Source organism: Geotrypetes seraphini, chromosome 2 (assembly GCF_902459505.1).
Source record: "Geotrypetes seraphini chromosome 2, aGeoSer1.1, whole genome shotgun sequence".
Taxonomy (NCBI): domain Eukaryota; kingdom Metazoa; phylum Chordata; class Amphibia; order Gymnophiona; family Dermophiidae; genus Geotrypetes; species Geotrypetes seraphini.
The window spans coordinates 91,287,967-91,305,066 of NC_047085.1; the positions used below are offsets into that span (position 1 = coordinate 91,287,967).

At 45.8% G+C, this 17,100-nt stretch overlaps 1 protein-coding gene across 11 annotated transcripts in view; it reads right to left on the reverse strand.

Annotated features, from left to right (window-relative positions):
• IL7 (interleukin 7) overlaps positions 1-16,803 on the reverse strand; it is a 67,957-nt gene extending 51,154 nt beyond the window's left edge. For 2 of the 11 annotated variants that reach the window (XR_004538312.1, XR_004538313.1), the window contains exons 1-3: positions 13,426-14,664; positions 9,731-9,870; positions 2,641-2,702 (exon numbers count right to left, since the gene is read on the reverse strand). Coding sequence is in view for 8 of the 11 variants with exons in the window: in XM_033933290.1 (XP_033789181.1) it covers positions 2,610-2,702; positions 9,731-9,870; positions 16,368-16,377 (243 nt within the window). In the remaining 3 variants the exon portion in view is untranslated. The other 9 variants (XM_033933293.1, XM_033933294.1, XM_033933292.1 and 6 more) reach the window with 9 other exon arrangements.
• Positions 16,804-17,100: the final 297 nt, after the last annotated feature.

The following is a 17,100-nucleotide window of genomic DNA, read 5'->3' on the forward strand; positions in this document are numbered from 1 at the left end:
ACTCCTTCGAGTATCTGGAGTCGGACTGGAGGTCTAAGTCCAATGCGTGGCTCATGTCTTGGACAAAGCGAGTGAAGGATGGGCGAGATGTCCCCGGGGCCCCGTGCGGGGTCGGGGAACGAGACCTTCGTCGGGTGGAGAAGGATAAGGAGGCTTCCCTCGAGTATCGAGGTTCATGCTCTGATCCATGCTCCGAGGTTGGGGAAGCACTGTGAGAGTGTTCCGGGGTTGTCGATCTTCGGCGTCTCGAGGAGCCCCTCGGAGACGATGCCGGGGTTAGGGGTACCGATCGATGTCGGATTGGTGACCTCGATCCGGACTCCCTCGGAGAATACGTCCGAGGGGGAGTTCGGAGGATGCGCGGGTTGGAGAGTGATAACTCAGCCACCCTTAGTGGTCCTGTACGAGGTGTGGGAGAACGGCCTCGTAGGGTTGGTGAACCTCGGGCCTTCTTGGAGGTGCGGCAGTTCGAGGTTTCTGTCGTTCTAGCCCGACGTTTTGCCCCTCGGTGGTCCGCGGAGGGGGAACGTCTCGGGCGTCTCGGCGAGGAGTCCGAGGAGGATGGGATGCGGCGAGGATTGCGCACCTTTCCTCGAGGTTGTTCGGTGTGAGGCCCAGGCTGGTCTGGCACATTCGAGGTCGAGGCCGATTGAAACTGGGCCATTGCAGCGGACAGCTCCGACATGATCATCGCTCGGAGTAGGTCCTGGAAGACGGGCACGGACAGCATCGAAGGCATGTCCACTGCCTCGGTGCGCTCCACCGGGGGCGACCTCGTATCAGAGTATTCCCGTGTGGTGGAGGCACGGCCCGAAGGCTTGGAGGGCTTAGACGGGGCTGTAAGCATGGGGCTTCCGCCATGCGTCGCCGTTGTCCCCGAGGCTGGCTTCTTCGCTGTTACAGAACCTGAAGAGGGAAGAGGGGACTTACCCGGAGCCGAGGTTTTCTGTTGTCCCGAGGACTTCGGGGTCGAGTCTCGAGGCGATGCCGAGGTATCCGGGGCCGAGGTCAAGGCCGGGGCCGAGGCCGGGGCCGACCTCGAGGCCGAGGTGGAGGGTTGGTCCGGGGTGAAGAGATCCGCCATGCGGGCTTTTCTTCGGCGGAGGGCCCGGTTTTGGAAAATAGCGCACTGTGGGCAGGAGTCGGTTGGATGAGTCGCCCCCAGACAGAGGATGCACCGGCGATGCGGATCTGTGAGAGAAAGGAGCCGCTCGCACCGGGTGCACTTTTTAAAGCCGGTCAAAGGCCGGGACATTAAATCGAAAGTAGCCGCGGCTCGATTAGCCACGCGGCCACGGGGACCCGGAAGCCTCCGGGTCGTTGTAAACGAAGCAGGAATCAAGTAAAAAGGTAAGGAATTCGCGCACAGCGACTTAATCGTGAAAAAACAAGAAAAAATCGCGGTGCTAGAAGGCAGTTGGGGCAGAGCCTGAAAAACATGGCTTCTAGGCTCGCGGAAAATTTTGAACTGGAGACCACGAGGGGATGCACCCCCTAGTGGAGCAGGAAGGCACGCATGCGTGGAGCAGCAGAGCAAACTTGAATCTTCAATCAAGTTTGCTTGAAAATGCTTCCGTATCGGGGCTCCGTAGATGACGTCACCCACATGTGAGAATATCATGCCTGCTTGTCCTGGGATAATCCATTATACTTCCAGAATTATATGTAGAAAAGGAGGATGGGTTTGGGGAGTTCCAGGGTAAGGGGGAAAAGGGAAAGAGGCTTATATACTGCTTTTTTTGGTTACACATTCAAAGAGGTTTAACATATATACAAGTACTTATTTTGTATCTGGGGCAATGGAGGATTAAGTGACTTGCTCAGGGTCACAAGAAGCAGTGCTGCAATTCGATCCCACAACCTCCGAGAATCTCGGAGACAGCGTGATCTCGCAGGCCTTGAGCATGCGCAGATGCTCAAGGCCCAGCAAAGAGGACGCAGATCTTTGGTAACGGGCAAGTCCTGTGCGTTGGTGCCGGTGGCCAGATGGGAGTAAGCAGCGTGTTCGGTTGGGTCTGGGGGATTTCTGATCGTGGCGGGGGGGGTGCAACACGAGCGGGGGGATGCCGTATCGCGGGGGAAGGGTGCCGTATCGCGGGGGGTGCTGCTCGCAAATCGAGGCAAGCTCGGTTTCCGAGGCTTCGATTTTGCGAATGTTTTGCTCGTCTTGCAAAACACTCGGAAACATTTGCACTTGTAAACCGGAGGTACCACTGATATGCTTAATTGTGCAATGCAAAAAAACAGGTATAACTGGCATGTCTCCTTTGTATATTTAAACACACCTGTTTCAATGTATAGCACTGCTGTGCTGAATGTACATACTGTATATTTTGAAATGTCTACATTAGATAAATTATATCTTACCCTCCTGCTGAATATTAGGCTTTTCAAGCTGAAACAAACCCTAATTAGCTCAGGTTCTAGTACTGTGGTTGCATAAAGACTCACAATGAACTGTGGCATATGAGTGTTTTGGCTTTATTACTTATACCAAATACATCCTCTCTCCCCACCCTCACCCTTGTCCATCCAAAGGAGCTTGAAATTCCACCTAAATCATCACCTCCATTTTGAATTTAACCAAGACCTCTGAGATTCTTATTTACCATTGTATCATTGCATGTATATAGAATGTACCGATTCTTGAATTCTTCAGACTGGCAACAGTTCTTGCGAAATAGTTGATCAGATGTGTTCTCCTGTAACAGACAACATTAAAAGTATATATACATATATGAGTATAAAAAAGAAGTTATTTTTAGATGTATGTTAATGTGATCCAAAATTTGATTATATTAGCAGGGATGCCTTAACCACCTATGGAGCCTTGGTCAAACTTTGGTGGATGGGCCTCTCAGCAACACAGCCAACACAGCAGTACAGTTTCCTTAGCCATTTTCCAATCAAACCACTTCCTGATGAAAAAATAAATAACATAATTGGCAGAGTCATTGTCTAGGCCACACCACTGACGATTCTGCCCCTCAGAAACAGGAAACCCACTTCATAGGATCCAACTTTTCAAAATCATTGTGGGTGCTTATCCAATGGAAATTACATCTCTCTAGACATAGTCAAGGAATTTGTTCAATATTGGGGGTGCTCAAGCACCCACAGAGATGGCTCCTATGACCCACATCAGAAGGGGGCGAGACCAGCAGAGCCTTCGGCACTGTGGCCTAGAGCACTGTTCTTCAGCTGCCGGTCCGTGGACCGGTGCCGGTCCGCAGGAAATTTCTGCCGGTCTGCGCAGGGCCGGCGAGATTGATTAACTTCAATTTCCTGCCAGTCTGCGCAGGGCGGCAAGATCGACGAGATGTTTCCAGCTGGTCTGCGCTGGGACGGAGAGATCATGGGGAGCCTCCAACAGTGGCTTTCTCCCCTCTCTGCAGCTCTCCTTACTTACCAGCGCAGCGATTCACGAAGGTAGCCTTGGGGCTTTTGCTGAGTCGCGGCCGTCTCTGATGATGCAACTTCCTCTTTCCTCAAAGGCGGCGCGACTCAAAGGACCCGAGGCTGTCTTCCTGAATTGCTGCGCTGGCAATTAAGGAGAACTGCTGGGAGGGGAGAAAGCCACTGTTGGAGGCTGGGAAGCTGCTGGGCAAGGGAAAATAAAGGGACAGCTGCTACTGGACCTGGAGAGGGAGAAGGAGAGATGCTGCTGGGAGGAGAGGAGGGAAAGGAGTCTGGGAAGCTTCTGGACAAGGGAAAAAAAGGGGCATCTGCTACTGGGAGGGGAGGAAGGGAAGAGAGTTGGACAGGAGGAAGAGGGAAGGGAAAAGGAAAAAAGGAAGGAAACAGCTGGAAGGGAGATTAGAGGAGGGGAAGGGGAGAGACAGGCATGAGAAAGTAGAGAGATTGATGATGGGAAGGGGTCAGCAGAGAAATAAGCAGAGAGGGATAATGATGCTAGATCTGGTGTAGGAGAGATAAAAATGAAGAGAGCAGTGAAGCTGGAATGAATCATGTAAAAAGGAGAGGAGGGTACAGGCTGGATGGAAAGGGGAGAGGGGCATAGAAAGAAGACAGATACCATATGGAAGGGGGAGAGGACAGACAGTGGATGGACGGGGCAGATGCTGGACTGAAGAGATAGAGAGGGCAGACACTGGAAGGAAGTGAAAAGATGAAAGCAGAAACCAGAGACGACAAAAGGTAGAAAAAATTATTATATTTCTATTTTGTGATTAGAATATATCAGATTTGAAATATATATCCTGCTAGATCTGGTGTTAGACATAGCTGGGGACTGCAAAGCCCAGGCAGTGCTTCTTTAGCTTCCAGCTGGCTTAGGGCGCTCTCTGACCAGGGAGCAGTTACCCTAGTTGCACTCCCCTAACACTATTCCTGTCATGTGTGACTGAAGTATTCTGTTATCATTATATTTCTGTAGCATGGCTTATTCAGTTTTCTTAATAGTAGATATGTGAAGGGGAGGGGAGACAGGGGTTTTGTTGATTCTTGCTCTGTATTATTTGTATTTATAAAATGACAATTGTACAGAATATTGTTTCTTTTTATACTTTAATAAAACACATTCAATATAAAATCATAACTGTGCTTGTGCAGATTTGTGGGGACCGAGCTCGTGGAGATGGGGCAGAAACGGTGTTTTTAAATTTTAGTCCTAGTAGTTTGCCGGTCCACAAAATAATTCTTTTATTTCTGCCAGTCAACGGGTGTAAAAAGGTTGAAAAACACTGGCCTAGAGTGCAGCTCCACACCTTTCAACTTTTTTTTTTTCTATTAGGAACTGTGGGGGGTAAGGAACCTTCTGGATTAAGGGAGGGCAGAGTTGTCAAGTATGGCCCATCCCAAATAGTGATTGAAGGCCAAACAGTGAGGATTTTCTTGTGATGCATTTGGAATATAAATTTGACACTGTGATAAAGTGACTGAGGCAACCTTTTGACCAGTAATGCCTTCTAAGTGAACCTAAAAATGGATTTCTGTATCGTGGGTCATGTTAAATATTTAAACTCTATTATTTCAAGCACTTGCCCAGATACACATTTATGGAAACAATTCCAACTGTACAAGAGGAGTGATCAGACATGCATAAGGCAGAAAGCAGAAAGCCAGTTTCCCCTCAGAGAAACATCCCAGGCTGAGGAAGGAAAGCCCTTCCCCCCACTGAAGCCCAGGGGGTGTGGTTTTTTTTTTTTCCTCAGCTTAAAGCGAGGCTCAGCAGAGAGCAGGGGACAAGAAGGGAAGAGAGACAGGAAGCGCAGAATGGGACTGAGCTTACCTCAGACTAGGCAGGGCAGTTTCCCAGCCCTGATTGGGAAATGATAGAGGAGCAGCCTGAAGAAAACCTATTTTCAGGATTCTTGTCTTCAGAGCCCGGTGAGGCAATGATAATGGAAGACAACAATGCTACAGCTGAGATACGGCCAGAACAAATGGAAGTAGCCAGAAACAAACGTGAGTTTTTTGGATGTTTTCCTGGGCTGTTTGTTTTCTGATAGGCAGATTGTGTGTGCTGCCAGAGAAAGGATTTTGGACTGTAGAATGTGCTACCTTTATTGCCTCTAGGGTTTCAAGCCAAAGCCCACCTGCACTGTACTAAATTAGTGACTAAATTAGTCCCAATGTTGGGCAGAAACCACTCCTGTTTATTTCTCTGATTCGTAGTTAATAGAACACCAGCTGCTAACTGTTATCAAAGCAGCTGGCTGATTGCAAGGTGCCTGCATACGTCTCAGAAACATAGTGAAAACCTCCTGTGAGTTAAAACTGCTATGCTTTCACTGTTAATTATCTCAGAACCAGTGTTTGCTGCCTATTGCCTACCTGTTAAAAGCTGTCTGTATACCTTGCTCAAGAACCTGTTTTCCAGTAGTGGAAATTATGCTGCATCTCTCTCATGACTAACTGTGCCAGCCGTCCTATATTACTGGCTTATTAAGCATTGTCATAAACGCTGTCCTGCAGCTCAGGAACAGAGAGCTGCTTATTGGAGCTGTTGTAAGACAGTGCAGCAGTTGAATAAAATGGATGTCTTTCTTTTGTAAAACATGCTTAATGTCAGACTCTGGTGAAGAGGACTGTATATACTTACCTGCTAAAGTCCAGATCTGGCATCAGGGTATAAAGTTGATTTTAAGGAATCTTTTCAAATTGAATTTATTTTCCATGTTTTGCACTGAAACCTGTTATGGTCCATGACTTTGAGGCAAAATAAAACTTGTGTTTCCTTATGGTCATTCTGACTTGATAGTATTCTATGAGAGTCCAGTAAAAGAGCCATTCCATGCCGATGCCTGGGTATAACCAACTTGAAAGGCCCCCTAGTTCCAGGGGGACCATGCCAGAAGTAAGCATCTTGTCACTACCTGGCCGCCCGTGGCGCTCTTGGAGGGCACAGGTGTGACATAAGTGGTATCGGAGTGAGATTTGAATACCTTGCTCAGGTGGAAAAAGGATATTGCAAGTCCAAAAAATTTTGGGAGGACTTTTAATTGGTCACATTCTTGGAAAAAAAATTTTGTGTTCCTGGAGGAAAAGTTGTTTTTTTCTAAACATATTGAGACTGGAATGGACTAATCCATTGGATACTATCTTGAATTGATAACTGCAGGATACAGAGTTTACGGATCCGGCAAAGAGCTGCTTGGTCTACGGCGGTGGTGCCCACAGTCGAGTGACCGAGAGGAGCCAGGACTCAGACGGTGTCAGGAGTTCCGGAGGAACCAGGAGACCTGCTGGTCCTGGAATAAGGACAGTGCACCCTATAAGGAGCACGCAGGCGCAGACTCACCAGCATCACAGCAAGCAAACTAGACACAGGATCTGGTGAGAGTGGTGCTGGGAAGCCATTGTAGTGCGATACTACACTTGGATCGTGTATTTTTTGCATTCTTTACAGGTTCAAGATGGAGGCTTCAGCATTGGCGGTGGTAGCTGAAGAACGAGGAACTTTGGCAAGCTAGCCAAGAGGCAGCAGAATGTCATCATAAGGACTTTGTCAGAGTCATGGAGGCGCAAACACAAATGATGGGACAACTGTTACAGTCGACAACAGGAGGTCCGACAGCTACTCCGCTCTCAGCCTATGGTTGGGCAAAACTCTTTGAACATGCTAAATTTGAGTAAAATTACACCAAAAGATGCTCCGGACAATTTTTTGAGCTCTTTTGAGAGGATTGCCATTGCAGCAGGTTGGCCAGTAGAGCAATGGGCTGTCCGGCTGTTACTTTGTCTGGCAGAGAATCCATAGCAGCTTTTCAAACTTTAGCCCCAGGACAGGCCAATAATTATCCGACCATTAAAGCACATATTTTAGATTTTCAGGGTTACACTAGGGAACACTATAGGCAGTCTTTCTGTACCATGCAGTTGTAGTATAAGGAAACGCCCAGAGTTCAAGGGGGCGTGTTAAGAGGCATGTTATGGGTGTGCTTTGAGTGGGCTAGACTTGGATGTCTTGCAGGGATAATCAAACCTTTTGCAAAACATCCTGGACAAAACTTACGTTTTGGACTAGACCTCTTTTGGAAGTTTCTAAGTTCCAAAAAAGTACCCAAACTGATGAGATAACCACTGGAGGGATAAGTAATGATCCCCCATACAAATCCACCCCCCAGTGGTAATTAGCACCCCGCTCACCCCCAAAAGTCTGTCTCTAGAACAGCAGCACCTAGTATGGGAAATCCTAGTAGAGCATCACACAGGTGTCTTAAGTAGTTAGATGAGTGAACTAGTGAACCATAGAGAGGAGGAGAAAGACCCATAAGGCACTCTAACCACAACATATATGGTGTTAAGTATGAGCCCACCAAAACCCTACTATACAGCCTATTGGGGTGGTAGACAGGTGGACAGGTGGCTGCTGTCAGTTCTCGAGGGACTTGCAAGAACTGATTGTAGCCTTTCAGAAAGCAGCACGGGCCTAGACAAGAACGAGCTTCCGATCCCCGCCGTTGCTGCTTGGCTACCCACTGTCACCTGCCTGCCACCACCTTCAACTTCATGCTCGGCATGAGCTTCCAATCCCCGCCACTGCTGCTTGGCTCCCGCTGTCACCTGCCCGCCGCCGCATTCAACTTCATTCTCAGCATCCTGCACATGCTGCTGCCCTGCTTTCGCCAGGAGTGGCGCCCAGGGGCAAGGTCAGTGAGGTCTGATCGCAGGGCTGGGGGAGCGCAAAGCATGCGGGCAGAAAACAGAGTGGACGGAGGCTGTGGGGTTCTGCAGAAACGTGGGGGACTGCGATGCGATCCTGGGGGCTTTTGTCTGGAGAAGGGAAAGGTCGCAGTTCTGGGGGTGAGGAGAGAAGGGTCTTTTAACTCCGCTCGCATTGTTTCTTGTACTGGCATGCTACTTGTATTAAAACAACTCGGTATTGCAAGCCTTGCTGCTCTAGCCCCCCATCCCCCATTATTTGGGTTAATATGTTAGGGTTTGAAGGGATAAAAAGACCACTGCCCCTACACTCCCCAGGAAAGATTTGGATTTGGGCAATCGGAAAGGGAGGGAGGGGGGTGTATTTGCCTTGGTTTTCTCTAACCCTTGGGAGGGGGTGGAGTGTGGTTCTTCCTCAGGGACCATAAGAGTCCAGATCCCTGATGAGGGTAATAGAGTTTTCGTATATTTGGGGTGTATGGGGTTTGGGAGGGTGGGGTGACAGCCTGGCAGGGAAGGGGGGGCAGGGTACAGAGCCTGGCAAGGAGTGTGAGGTTGGGTGCAGAGCCTGACAGGGAGTGAGGGGGGCTGGGTGCAGAGCCTGGTATATATTAGTACACAATTTGGTTCACAATGGTTTTTTTTTCTTGTTTTTCTACTCTAAATCTAGGGTGTGTCTTATGGTCAGCTGCATCTTATGGAGCGAAAAATACGGTATCTTTATTGTAAACTGAGTTGAGCCCTATATCTTTAGGGATGATCCGGTATATAAATCTAAGATTTAGATTAGATTTAAATCAAGCTATAGAAAATATTTCTTCACACAACGTGTAATTAAACTCTGGAATTTGTTGCTGGAGAATGTGATGAAATCACTTAGCTTAGCAAGGTTGGGATAATTTCCTAAAAGAGAAGTCCATAGGTCATTATTGAGATGGCCTGGCGAAATCCACTGCTTATTCCTAGGATAAGCAACATAAAATCTGTTATACTACTTAGGATCTAGCTAGGGATTTGAGACTCAGATTGGCTACTGTTGGAAACAGAATACTGATGGACCTTCAGTCTGTCCCAGTATGGCAATTCTTATATTCTTAACTTGTTCTTGGGTAAGTTGGAACCTGCTCACTCTGTAATAAAGACATAACCCCTCCAAAATATTGTTCTCAAAGATTTCAAACAACATGGGCCTCAGGAGAGATTCCCAAGATTTCACCTCCTCCAAATTAATATAACAGTAAAAAGCACTGTAAAATGGCAACATTAAGCTAATTATCACTAAATTTTATAAAGCTAAATTTAGTGAACTGGTGGCATACTTGGGTCCTGAAGGCAGGGACAGGATGACACTGCTAGCTAAGTAGTGGTGCTGGGGGGTGGGGGAGAGGGGGGTTTGAAAAGGTATTCCTCCAGTCCTGGATCTAGGATCTCAAACCTTATTCACCTGGACAGGACTATCTTGGGGGAGGAAGTGCAGAGACCACTGAAGACATATGAAAGGGTAAAAATTAAAATAGAAATCTCTAGCAAAAGATCTATATGAATAAATCTGCAATTATTTAAAACTACAAGGATAATTAAAACTTACACAAATAACACATACCATATGTTCAACTTCCTTTTGTATAACACGCTTATAATTTTCAATTATTACAGTCATGTCTCTCCTCTCACAAGCAGGCGAAGTACTGGGCAGCAGGACTAGCATCAATGAAGGAATCCCAAAGATACATCTGAAAAACACTAAATTACAATACCATTAAATAAAAACATGCTACACACACCAGCTAACAGGCTTTAGTCAGTCATAACAGGGAGGTTTCAGCACAATAGCACAACTGGAAATACACTGGTCGATATTCAGCCCATGGTGGTTGATGGTTTTTAAATGCTAACAATCACAGGCAGAATTTGCCCCAGGCAGTCATTGCTGCAGCATGTCTGGACATCAGCACTGAAGTAGAGAATGACATGGGGACAAATTTTTCCCCGTCCCTGCAAGTTTTGTCACTGTCCCTGAACCATTCCTGTAAGCTCTGCCTTAACCGCACAAGCCTCAAACACTTATGATTTTAAAGTTTTTGAGGCTTGTGCACATGAGGACAGAGCTCGCAGGAATGGGGCAGGAAAAGAACTCGCAGGGATGGGATGGGAAAATGAGTTCCCATGGGGATGGAGAAAAATGTGTCCCCTTGTCACTCTCTACACTGAATATCCAAGGCTAATTCATTATATGCTAAGTCTTATGTGGGTCTTGGCCCATATTTAGCTGAGACCCTCATAAGACACTTATATTCAGCTGGGGCCTGCATAAGACTCTAAAGTATTACAAGGCTACTGCTAGAGATTACAGCAGCCATTTTTATGACTAGATCACGCTGGGCAGGAGCAAGTTAGCATTGTCCCTGCCCATTTTCCCCTAAACCACTGGGGATCCACATAGATAGGCCTGAAGAAGCTAAAGGATGGGGCCTGGAGCCACCTTAGATTTTCTGAGGGAGAGGGAACTCAAGTTGGGGTGGGGAGGAGGGAGGGAAGATCAGAAGGGCTGTTGGACCTTATTGACCACTACTCAGAAGTTAACTGGGTACCAATGTTTACACCAGTGCCTAATTAACCTCGCTGCATAAAGTTAGGACAGCCTTTTTTTATGTCTTAACTTTATATGGTTCCCTGGCCAGTGAGCAGACTGAATATCACAGCTAACCTCAACTCAGTGATTTAAATGTGCATAGGAGATGCTCTTGGCTATTTAAAATCACTTTAAATATCTACCCTACAATATTCTGCCTCTAAACTGGAATAGTTCTTAATAACTCCATCCTGAAATAGAAGCAATTACTGATCATGATAACCACTTACAAGTTTTTTTTTAAGCCAACATGAAGTACATAAGAACATCTAGCCCAGTGTCCCATCTTGCCCAGTGAACAATGAGGTCACAAGTACCTAAATAGTAGCAACATTCCTTGCTACCAAACCAGGGCAAGTAGTGGCTTCCCTCATATCTGTCACAATAGCAGACTATGGACTTTTCCTTCAGGAACTTTTCCAAACCTTTTTTAAAACCACCTACATTAACCACTCTTACCACATCATCTGGCAATGCATTTCAGAGCTTAACTATTCTTAGAGTGAAAAATATTACCTCCTATTGGTTTTAAAGGTATTTTCCAGGATCTTCATCAAATATCTCCTAGTTTTTGTAATTTTTGATGGAGTAAAAAATAAATAAATAAATAATAATTAAAAAAAAAAAAAATCAATCTACTTGTACCTATTCTACATCACTCAGGATTTTGTAGACTTTAGTCATATCTCCTCTCAGCCATAGTCTTTCCTCATAAAAGAGGAGTTCCATTCCTTTTATCATCTTGGTTGCTTTTCTTTAAACCTTTTCTCTTTCCGCTCTATCTTTTTTGAGATGTGCAAGGCCCCACTCTGGCTCAACACACAGCATTGGCCTCAACTTCAGACCAGAAAAGAACTGTGCCAGTAAGAACAGTGCCAGTCGGCTGGGGGAGGGGACAGACAGATAATTTCCTAAAAGAGAAGTCCATAGGTCGTTATTGAGATGACTTGAGGAAATCCACTGTTTATTCCTAGGATAAGCTACATAAAATCTGTTTACTTTTTTTTTTTTTTAATAATTCTTTATTCATTTTCATATGTTACAACAAGTGTATCAAATAAACTCGTATAAAACTTAAAGATACACACTTGATTAACTCACATATTAACATTAAATTTAACATTTCATTAGAAAATTAGTATTCTATGATGTTAAAATATTATGTAAGAAATCTAAATTTATATCATTCTTATTGAATATAATAATCCCCCATCCCTCCCCAATTCAATAATACATAAAATCATCTTTATTGTGAATTCATTCAAATATTTATATATTATGTAATACTCAGAAATAAAATCCCACCCCTTTCCCCTCTAATCCAATATCTTATCATGGGAAAAGTTAATCATTCATTACAAAAATCTGTTAACGGTCCCCAGACTTTCTGAAATTTACTCACATAACCTTTTTGCGTTGCAATAGTGAGTTCCATTTTGTATATATGACATACAGAATTCCACCAGAAATTGTAATTTAATCTGTCATATTTTTTTCAAATTGTATGTTATTTTTTGTATTGCTATTCCAGTTAAAATAAACTTGGAATCTGGGTTGGCCACTGTTGGAAACAGATTACTGGGCTTGATGGATCTTCGGTTCATCCCAGTATAACAATTCTTATGTTCTTATGGTGGTGGAGGGTAATTTTATAACAGGTTACCTAGTTGAGGATAACAATGGATAACAGTGATTTGACCCAGATATTTTCTTAAATGAACCAGGAGCAATTAATACTTGCTACCACTGTGCTAGATGTGTGCTGGTGGATCACTTGATTATCATATTTTTTTTTCTTCATTAGATGCACCTGACCATAAGACGCACCCTAGATTTAGACGAGGAAAACAAGAAAAAAAACCATTTTGAACCAAATTCTCCCTGTCAGGCTCTGCACCCAACCCCACACTCCTTGCCAAGCTCTGCACTCTGTCCCCCTCTCTGCCAGGCTCTGTCCCCTTGTTCCCCGTCTGCTGGTCTAGTGGTAGGCCAGGACACGGCAGGCAGGCATAGTGGCTAGCAGGTAGGGACAGGCAGGGAGGTAGGGACAGGGGACAGGGAAAGCAGGCAGGTAGGGACAGGACAGGTGGGTAGGTAGCTAGGCAGGCAGGCCTCTCCCACCTCCCTCCCTACCCCCCCAGGCAGGTAGCAGGCAGGCTCCGGCCTCTCCCTCCTCCCTCCCTATTTTTAATTTAGCAGGGCAGGGACAGCCCCTGCCCGTACCTTTTTTTTTTTTTAACTTCTGGCATCCTCCTTCACTGGATGCTGTGCCTTCCCTCGCTGAGAACTGCGCACAAGGCTGGCTGGCTGCCTGGTCCACACCGCTACCCCCCGAGAACGGCTGATGCGGCTACCTCCACTTGTGTTCCACAAGAGAACACATGAGGAGGCAGCTGCATCAGACGTCAGTTCTCAGGGGAAGCGGCAGGGACCAGGCAGCTAGCCAGCCTTGTGTGCCACTCTCATGGAGGGAGGGTGCCGCGTCCAACGAGGGAGGATGACAGCATTAAAATAAGGTAACAGGGGGGGCCCTGCTTTGGGTATTTGCTCCATAAGATGCATCCTTATTTCCACCCACTTTTTTTTGGGGGGGAAAAAGTGCATCTAATGGAGTGAAAAATACAGTATGTCTAACTATACAAATCCTTAACTAATTAATCTCTCACCTGGTCTTGAAGGCTCATCTATCTAGCAGCTGTTTTAAGCTATTCATGGGATGTCCAGCGAGTTTCTTGCTCATCTCTCAGGTGCTATCTTCCTCATTTTACTACCTGCAACAACTTTGAAAAATAAGAAATTTGACTTCTCCCAACTACTCTGCTCCTTAGTACTCTCCTGCATGGATTACTGCAAATGTGCTATTAAACGGTCTCAAGGCAAAGAATGTATGACGTCTCCAGCATGTTCAAAACACTGCAGTCAGACTTCTAAAAACAAACTCAGTGCCTGCGACCCTGTCTCCCAAGCTCTAACGGAGGCTCACTGGCTGCCTGTAGCCAAACGTTCTGTCTTCAAGGGCCTGATGCTAGTGTTCAAAACCTTGCATGACATTGCACCGGGCTACATGACAGCTAAGCTTCCTCCATACATGCAAAACCGATCCCTCCTCTCCCAGGATGAAATATGCCTCAAAACACCCCATGGTCGTGCCCTTCGACTGCAAACTACCAACTGACAATCTTATTCCCTCATCATACTAGCCACTGGAATCGAATGCCCCTGGAGATCAGATCCCTCAGCTTTAGAAAAGCAATAAAAACATATCTCTTCACCTAAACCCCAGCCCTTGATCGATGGACTACAAAGAAATGTATACTGGTACCAGAACCAGTATGTGTCACATAAGGAAAACTTGTACTGTGAAATCTTGAATTCTAACTATGGCAAATCTAACAATTGTAAATGATCTCTGTGTCAAATTAGGATAAAACTTGTACTGAAAGAACAACTATGGCAAATTGTAACCAGTAAACTGTATATTAATATTAGATCCCTAGTATGTGTCAGGTCAGGATAAAAACTTGTATCATAAACTTGTATTGAAATTATGTATGTTTAACCTGTAACCCATTATGAGCTCTTTGGGGATTACCGGTAAATAAATAAATATGTTGTTTATGGATATTATAAAGTTAGTCCATAAAATTTTTTTTGGATGTGTGGGATATAATTTGTTTATGAACTCAGCTGCTGCAGAAGGTCTCCCACCCATTATTCACATAATTAGTCTGCTGGAATAACACTTTGCAGAAAATTTTTCATTTCTATTCACTGGATTATTCTAAAACTGACTTGTCTGAAGACACCAAACAACAGAACAAATGCAAATAATATTGTTCCCTTCTTCCAAAACAAGCTTCGTGAATGCTACCTCGCAATACACTAATGTATTTATTTGAAATATCTATTACCCGTTTATCCTAATGCTCCAGGCTATCCGATCCAAAATGGCAAGGGAGTCTTCTGTCTTTGTAACGCTCCGAGTTAAAGTCGTTGAGATTACTATATACACGCCCCAGCAAAGGTCTTACGGTTAGGATGCTGCTTAACAGTTTTTCTGCCGTTTCCCTCTATCAGCTTTTTCCGAACAGAACCGCATATACAAGGGAAAACGTGCAAAATCCGGCCAATAACTTAGCAGCAGTATGCAAATCTCCTGCTGCAATATAGAGTTCGTTTGCCGCCAAATACCGTTTTATATATATATTTTTTTCTACAAACTATTAAAACTGGAAGTTATTCTTCTGTCAAACGTAGCTCTTCTTCCAAACTGGTGCACGCTGAGCACTCACAGAACAACAACACAAAAGGAACAGAAAACCCACGTAAAATCAGAAAACAGAAGAACAAGTGGGGAGTGGGATAGACCACGTCAACCTAGGGGTAGACAATCTTTCTTCACAATAATAATACACATAAATTCACTTCAAAATTCACAGAAAAAGTCCAAATGTATGAAAGTCCTGATAGGGAATGATGCGACCCTATCAGGACTTTCATACATTTGGACTTTTTTTAATGTTAAATTTTGAAGTGAATTTATGTGTATTATTAGTGTGAAGAAAGATTGTCTACCCCAAGGTTGACGTGGTCTATCCCACTCCCCCGCGCCACTGTTAGAAAGCTCTTTCCTTGAGTCTGGGTGGCGGTCATTCGGATTGCGTTCAAAACTCCCAATCACCCATGCACGCGCGCAGCGACTGACTGGCCGATCTAGCGCACAGACCGTATTCTTAACGTACGTTTCAACTGACTCTCTTTCTATGCATGCGCGTGCATCGTGCGTCTGCCAATTGCAACGCAGTCGAATCGGACGCATTCCACCCTAACCGTGCCGCCTTAAGTCTTCTGTGCCTCGTCTGTTAATTGTTACGTATGGTTTTTACCATTTAACCCATTCCGAGCTCTTCGGGGAGAACGCAGTATAAATCGAAATAAATAAATAAGTTCCTTAAAGCAGGAGACTGCTGTTACCGTGGTGATCTACCGGGCGGATGGCCCCATTATTACTTACATCACAGAGAGAGGAATCTTTTCTAGCAAACTATTCACAGTCATACCTCCAAAACCCCCAAACGTCGTTTTTAACGAGTCCGCCTTCCTCCCCTGCTCCTGACCCCACCAACGCCCCCGAGCGATCTTGCCCGAACCCCAGGCCCGGGTGGCTCAGGCGCAGCCGGCTTGAAGGGCACCCGCCCCCTCACTCCGGCCTGGGCGGAAGTTCTTTGGACTGGAAAAACGTGGGAAATTCCCTGCTTTGTGCGCATAAAAAGGGCAGCGGTGAAGCCGGGTCCTTTCACTTTGAGCGGGGAGCTGGGAAAGAGCAGGTGAAGGCTATGCATTGCTTTAGCTCTCTCCCTCCCAGGTGAGCCTTCCAAACCCGAGTTCGGCGTTCCAAACCCCCGTTCTGAGGAACCTGCTGTCTACCGGACGCTGTTCTCGAGTCTTAAGGAGCTTTATATACCAGCCCGTGCTTTCCAAAGGTGGTGGTGGTTGTTTTTTTTAGGGGGGAGGGGTGGCGGCTTTTTCCTTGCCTGCTTGTTTGATTTTGCTGACATGATTTATGCCAAACTGCTTCAGTATTTGCGGTCCAGGAAGTTCTACTTGCCATTTAACATGGTCCAGAAGGTGATTTCAAGTGCTGTGGAGTTACGCTCATGTTGGACTAGGTGTGGACAGTGCTGGTCCCGCCGCCGATCCTCTCTTCTGACCCCCGTTCGCGATAAAGGTGGTAGAGGGCTACCGACCTGCCTCCCCGAGGAGTTTGCTTTGGCTGCGATTCTCTCCTGGTGGGCTTTATAGGATCTTCATCATTTACCGGGGGAAATAACGTGGTCCCGTTGGCTTTGCTTTTTTCCATGTGAACTTCCGTCTGGCTGACAGCGAGTACTTTCAGTTTCACACTATTCTCGGCACTAATAGGAATTAGTTTGTGTTAAGTGTTGAAATTGAGGAGGCAATGTGGGACCTCCTGTGCAACCTTTCGGTCTTAAACCACTGCTTCCTCATTCCCCAACTTTCTGCCCCCCTCACCCATGAATGCCAGCGTTTCCTTCCCCTCTCCAACCGAGTTGATTTGCATTCTCCCATTTATCCCACACTTTTCCCTTTTACCTCTCTGAGGCAATCAGCAGCAAAAGCTGATTCCACTAAAGCTATTCAGCTCTTCCTTGTATTGCCATCCTGCAGAGAAGGACTAGGTACCACTCTTATACCGACTTCAACATTCCTAAGGGAGCAATTAACAGAACAGTTATTTTCAGCACCTTCTGCCTTAAAGCCATTCTCTTGCAGAAAAGCGTGTCAAAAATTAACTTTATCTAAAATCTCATTTCTCTACA